Consider the following 6,984-nt stretch of genomic DNA (forward strand, 5'->3'; position numbering starts at 1 on the left):
TAAGCACACATTCAGACATATCCGGGTACTGACCTACCTCTTGGTCCTAAGGACCACTATTAGGGAAACTATCCCTATCATGTAACATATCATACAGATATAACTCATAACCAAACATAAACCAGGCCAAGATAAATTATCACAAAGACAATTATCTTATAAGTACTCCTCAATGGTGAGCCGACATTGTGGCTTTAGACCCACCCCTACTGGAAGGTAACTCACCTCGTATCTGCTGAACTGTGCGGGAATCCTCTGACTGCTGCCACTACTGCTCCGGAAATCCACCGGTTAAAATTCCCACAAAACACTTAGTCAGAAATTGACATCTACCCTTAGGGTAAAATGACCATTTACCCCTTGACCAAATCAAAGTCAAAGTCAAAGTCAACTTCCAGTTGACCTAACTCGCCGAGTCCCTATGCTTCCATCAGACCTCATACCCTTCTCTACTCGTCGAGTTAGGCGATGACTCGACGAGTTTTCCTTCTAAATGAACACCGACTGAATCCACATCCGACTCGCCGAGTTGATGAACAACTCGCCGAGTTCCATGAAGATTGTCTTGGACTCGCCGAGTCCGTTCATGCACTCGCCGAGTACCATGAATTCCCATAACACTTTGCTTAGTCCAGAACGTTGGGTCACTCCCCGGGACCCCTAAAACCCTTCCACACTCAACTGGTCCTTATTACCCTCACTGATATGGGACAAAAACCCTTGGACTCGCTGAGTCCAGGAATAGACTCGCCGAGTCTATCACATTCCTTACTAAGAACTTCGATTTCTGATGTACAACACTTAACCAAATGATAGATCCAGGCCCCCAAACTTGATCTAGCACGTAAAGTTACAAACTTTACGTGCATGCATGGGATATTAAAGCTTAAAAGGCTCTAAAATGGTTCTTTTGTTGCATGAGGCCTTCCTTGGTGCAAAAAGCAACCTAGATCTGACTTGTGGCTCATAGAATGACATGATACAGAAGTCCAAACCCCAACCATGTTTGCAACCATGGTTGGCCACCAAAAATGGCTTATAAAAGCCCTAAATCACCGCAAAGAGGGATCTAACAAAAGAATGAGCAAGGTTCAGATTTTATACCTTCCAAAGACTGCAAATGATGAACCAAACTCGAATCCTTCAGTCTCCTATTGATCCTTCTATGCTCTTCCTTCTTCCTTGAGATCAAAACTCACAAGAATCACTCAAAAAGCCTTAGATCTTCATAAAATGGATAGGGTTTTCTATGAAGAGTGTTTGGGAGCATAAAAGGGGAAAGGAGGCTGCATAAGGTCGTTTGAATAGGGTGCAAACCCCTAGATTAGGGTTTTTGCCCAAACAGCGGCTACTCGCCGAGTCCAGGACTCGACTCGCCAAGTCCACAAATTAATCCCCGCACCTCATCCCGCTTCTACTCGGCGAGTCAGTCCTTCGACTCGCCGAGTCCAAGGCCAAAAATGCAAGAATAAATGAAGATTAAATAACATAATACATACCAAGAACCATGTGCTACATACGAAGTCAGATTTAGACGTTCTTTTTATGGACGCTCTCGGTTTAACGTATTCTACAACTTCAGTTTAGATCACTAAGGCTAAATATCACTCTAACGTAAATTCACTATTTACATCACGCAGTGTCGCGCCGGTTCTGTCGCGAAACTTCGACACGTCATAACTTCTTCGTTATAACTCGGATTTCGGCATTCTATATATATTCGAAAACCTCGTCATGACAACTACAACTTCCTTCATAGATATCGGGTTTATATAAGATTTTATTTTTAACGCTTAAATTATCCTTAATTCAATTAAGTCACAACAATTAGGCATAATGTACATAATACTCAAATAATACATTCTTATTATTTCAAAATGGGTTACAAAGTCTAACCTAGACTATTACATCATCATTAATGCCTAGCCTGGAAACACGGGCGTTATACCTAAGCCCTCAACCATCAGGTTGGAATGCCTTGGCCTGTTGGCTTACGCATAAAGCAGTGAAGCCTCAGCCACCAACCAATCATGTGCACATAATACAGATAAACATACTACTAACTGGTCAGCAAATAAACAAACATATTCACAGATCACTAAGCATAGCAACATCGTAATACCAGGATACCGATCTTGACATATCAGTACAACACTATAGCATGTATAGCAGGATGTCAAATCCAAAGGGTTGGCCTTGGTGCCTTCGACCCGCAAGTATAGTGAGGAAGACTCACCTTACAAGTAGTGCAGAACTGATTAGGTCTAACTCCGAATCTCAACTCCCGACTCAATGCCTACAACCACCATGACCAATTACATTAAAAAAATCCCGATATACCCAAAATGCCCTCAAAAGTCAAACTTGGTTAACCATGGTCAAAGTCAAGGTCAACAGTCCATGCTGACCCAACTCGTCGAGTGCACCAATAAACTCGCCGAGTTCCTACATAAATCAGAAGGTCGGGAAAATCCCAGCCAACTCACCGAGTTGGCTTGCAAACTCGCCGAGTTTGCCCGAGCTTAATACATTCAGTTGATTCTTCGATTCCAGGGACTCTAAGGCTCAGATCTACACTCAAATGTTGTCTAAAAGGATAAAGTTTCCAACTTTATCCTTTGGAGCTACTCCAAGTGCTCAAAAACCCCTCCACAAGGCTTGAAAACTCAAGGGCTTGACCAATAAGCATAAAATCCTTGAGATCTAGAACCCAACCTTTTTAGAAGAGATCCAAGCCTCAAAATAGACCCAAAGGTTGGTGCTTTTAGACATGCATGTCCAATGCATGCACTGAACCCAAAATGGGTCAAAAGAGGAAAATATGACCTAAATTCCATGCATGGCAACAGGACTTGGCTAAAGACCAGATCCAAACCATTATAAGGTCACCTTGACCTAGAGATTCATAAAGTTGCAACATTTATGAGATCCATCCAATGTAACATCCAAGAATAAAGAGAAAAGGGACAAAACTCAAGATCTAGCTACATAAAGAAGTAAAAATCGGATCTTTGACACTTACAAAGGTCCCGAAGAGTGTCAAAATGAAGATGGGAGCTTTGCTTGCTAGATCAGTCCCTCCTTCTTCTTACTTCTTCTCCTTTTTGCTCCAAAAATACCACACTAGCTTACAAAATAAGAGGGAAATGATTAGCGTTCACAAGTGTATTTGGCTGATATAACGAGCCCCTGAATTGACAATACAGTTTTTACTTATCTTTTAATATTTTATATTCTAAAGTAAAGAAATTGGGCATTAAAATGATTCATATTATTGGTTACTTTGACCTGATCAAAGTTATGCCTAAAGACTAATGGACATTCTATAAAATATGCAACAATAGATCCACACATATACAAAAAGTCAAGAACACGTCAACAACCGTCCAATCTATCTTAATTAATTTGGTTTGGGATATTCCCATGTAAGAAAAAGTTAACAGCTTGTGAACTAGAAATAACCTAATAAAAGAGGCCGACATCGGTTCTATCGTTATTCTTTTTGTAATTGCATATCCTAGCAACTCATGTCCAAACGTTTTTAACTAAACCTGAACTTATTGAATGTATAGTAATTGAATCTGATTTAGAGCGTATGCACATATGACTAGTATTGAAGACGCCCTTCTGTAGTAAAGTTAGATGCGATATGAGTCTGCGTCTTGCATATATACTTTGGTTGTTTGTCCTATTCTTTGGCCATTTAGGTTGGTTTTATAACAATAATAGAAACCAAAGACTGATTCCAAGTCGATTTAGATGGCAAAATCAAGAGGAATCACTACAGGAAACCTGCTAAAACTGCTTCATCCTTTCACAATACTCATTGTAATACTATCAAGAACGAAAGCAGAATCTGAAGTAGCTCTATCCCTTCCTGGATGCCCGGATAAATGTGGGAACATTACGATCCCATATCCATTTGGAACTATAGAAGGCTGCTACTTGAGCAAAAAATATCACGTAAATTGTTCGACACTAAGTGTTTCAGAAACCAAATTCAAACTGTTACACATATCATTTGATGGCTATATGCGTGGCTTGTTGCCGATAGGTTATCGTTGTTACAACACATCTCATAAAATAACCATCGGCCAAGAACCCAAAATAAAGTTGTCCAGGTTTCGTGTCTCAAGCACTGAGAATCTCTTAACTGTAGTTGGGTGTGATGCTAGAGCCAACATGAAGACAGCTAAGGGTGAAGGCTACTATACTGGATGCCTATCAATGACTGGTTGCGATGGGTTAACCAGAGGTTCGTGTTTAGGCATGGGTTGTAGCCAGGTTCCGGTTCCTCCTTACCTCACAAGGTTTCGGATCCATGCACAAAGCAACACGCGAGGGGAGAACGTAGGAAACTGGAGTTATAATAATTGCACGTATGGATTTCTTGTTGAGAAAGGTGGTTACATATTTCGTAAAAAAGACGTAGATAATTTGAAGAAGCGGGCTTTCCCTGTGGTTCTTGAATGGTCGGTTGACTACATAACGTGTGAAGAAGCTCAAAAGAACATGTCTACATATGCTTGTCAAGAAAATAGCGTATGCCTTGATACTACGACTGAGTCCAATCGAACTTACCAGGGGTATCGCTGTCAGTGTTCCAAAGGGTACCAAGGTAACCCATACCTGCCAAACGGGTGTCAAGGTACGTAATGATTTACGTCTGTGTTTAATTAATACCATGAACAGGTTTTAATAAGTACACATTTTTTTTGATGAACATTTGTGAATTTTTTATTTCAGATGTCGATGAGTGTCAAGGAGCTCAACATGATTGTAAATATGACTGTAGTAATGTAAATGGGAGCTACAGCTGTTCATGCCCCTTAGGGCAGCAGGGAGATGGCCGAAAGGATGGGAATGGTTGCTCTTATACACAAGGAATCAAATCGCTTGGAAATTCAGTATATTGGGGTTAGTATAAACAGCTCGATGACACAATTCATATGTTTTGTATAAGTTCTGATCTTGAGTTAATTTTGTTATCGTGATAATTGATTTTACTAATCGACAGGAATCAGCATGGGAACTTCAGCTTCGTTTTTGTTAACATTTATCATATACTGGGGACTTAGACAAAGGCAGATCATGAAGAGCAGGGAGAGATTCTTCAAGAAAAATGGCGGATTGATTTTGCAGAAAGTACTATTCGAATCTAAACAATTATCCTCTCACATGGCCAAGATTTTTGCAGCAAGAGATCTTGAAAAGGCAACCAATAACTTCCAGAAAACAAATATCATCGGTCAAGGAGGTTATGGAACAGTTTATAAAGGTACACTATCAGATAAAACAATGGTTGCCATAAAGAAAGCTAAGTCAATTGATGAGAGTCAGATCGAGCAGTTTATAAATGAGGTGATTATTCTATCAGAAATTAGTCATCCAAATGTCGTCAAACTCTTGGGTTGTTGCTTAGAGACGCAAACTCCTCTCTTGATTTATGAGTTTGTAACCAACAAAACTATCTTCCACCACCTTCATGAACAAGACTTCATATCTTCAATGACGTTTGAAAGACGCCTAAACATCGCCACACAGACTGCTGAAGCCCTTGCTCATATATACTCAACGACACAAATCATTCATAGAGATATTAAATCTTTGAACATACTTTTGACTGATGACTACACTGCCAAAGTGTCTGATTTTGGAATCTCGAGGTTCATTCCAATGGATGAGACGCACATACAGACACTGGTGCATGGGACACTTGGATACATAGATCCGGAGTATTTTCGATCAGGAATTTTGACAGAGAAGAGTGATGTTTATAGTTTTGGCATGCTTCTTGTGGAGTTGCTTACAGGTAGAAAGGTGTTTTCACGTGATAGAACTGAAAGTGACTTGGGTCTAGCAGCGTATTTCATTTCTTCGCTGGAAAGGGGCCACTTGCTTCAAGTTCTTGATGATAAAGTGAAAAAAGATGGGGTCAATGAGCATATTAGATACTTTGCTAGACTTGCGAAAGATTGTTTGGAACTAGAGGGCAAGAAAAGGCCTAACATGGTTAGAGTGAAAGAGGAGCTCAACGAACTGAGACAATCTTACTTGAAGAGCTCCATTATGTCAAAGAAAATCAAGCATGATGACCTTTACGAGATTCTCTATTTTGATTGATAAATCTGGTAGCCCTTGTGCATATTGAACTATTTAGTTTAGCAATAAGGGTCTGTTATGTAAAAGTAAAATCTATCTATACTTATCGTATCCTATCATTTGTTTTATTGAATGAAATCCTACTCAATTGAGGTTTAATATGTTATCCCATCTAATCCTTCAAACAGAATCGGTTCCATATCTAATGGCATTCAATGCAACTGAAAAGGATGACCTTTCTCATCATCGATGGGCCTTTCTATTTGTTGTTAGACGTATTTATTATATATGTTGTATGTTGTATTACTAAGTTAGGAATCTATGTATTACTAACGGGTTGAATATAAAAAATATTAAATACTTAGTGGAACACTTGTATTATAGCAAACAAATTTGCAATTTCATTTTTATCATTGTTATAGTGAATACACACACAAACATCGAAGAGACATACATGGATCAGCATTAGGTATTACCCCTGGATAGAATAACAATACAATGGATATGGGAAGAGGAAAAAAAACGATTACGATAGCAAAAAGAACAATAAAAAAACAATCGGAATTGAAATCGCCAAAAATTTTGGAATCTTCAAAATAAGTGATAAAATTCAGTTGATTACATCTCCGATTTCTTAGGCAATATATAAAACTTATCAATTCCAATTTTACATCCATGATTTGTTAACTTGAAGATAGATTACTTTGTTTAGCAAACAAACATTAAAATTCAAATCTATAAATCAAGAAATAAAATAAGGTTAGATAGATTGTAATTTATCTTAGATTTTAAAATCAAAATCAATCAAATTAAATTAAATTTACAAAAATGATTAAAAATCCTGCATTTTTAGTTATAACCAATTAATACTTATCATTATGC

General features: G+C 38.6%; 1 protein-coding gene across 1 annotated transcript; it reads left to right on the plus strand.

Moving 5' to 3' along the window:
- Window positions 1-3,759: 3,759 nt before the first annotated feature.
- Window positions 3,760-6,446, plus strand: LOC111908916 (wall-associated receptor kinase 2). Its single transcript, XM_023904706.3, has 3 exons — window positions 3,760-4,648; window positions 4,747-4,917; window positions 5,018-6,446. The coding sequence occupies exons 1-3, from the start codon at window positions 3,760-3,762 to the stop codon at window positions 6,121-6,123; spliced, it is 2,166 nt and encodes a 721-aa protein (XP_023760474.3). The 3' UTR covers window positions 6,124-6,446.
- The last annotated feature ends 538 nt before the right edge of the window (window positions 6,447-6,984 follow it).

This window comes from Lactuca sativa, chromosome 6 (genome assembly GCF_002870075.4).
Source record: "Lactuca sativa cultivar Salinas chromosome 6, Lsat_Salinas_v11, whole genome shotgun sequence".
Taxonomy (NCBI): domain Eukaryota; kingdom Viridiplantae; phylum Streptophyta; class Magnoliopsida; order Asterales; family Asteraceae; genus Lactuca; species Lactuca sativa.

Bases quoted from the DNA above. Each gene is read 5' to 3' on its own strand.
- LOC111908916 (XM_023904706.3), top strand. From the start codon at position 3,760: ATGGCAAAATCAAGAGGAATCACTACAGGAAACCTGCTAAAACTGCTT. The intron at 4,649-4,746 runs GTACGTAATGAT...TTTTTATTTCAG, and splicing joins CCTGCCAAACGGGTGTCAAG to ATGTCGATGAGTGTCAAGGA. The intron at 4,918-5,017 runs GTTAGTATAAAC...ACTAATCGACAG, and splicing joins TGGAAATTCAGTATATTGGG to GAATCAGCATGGGAACTTCA.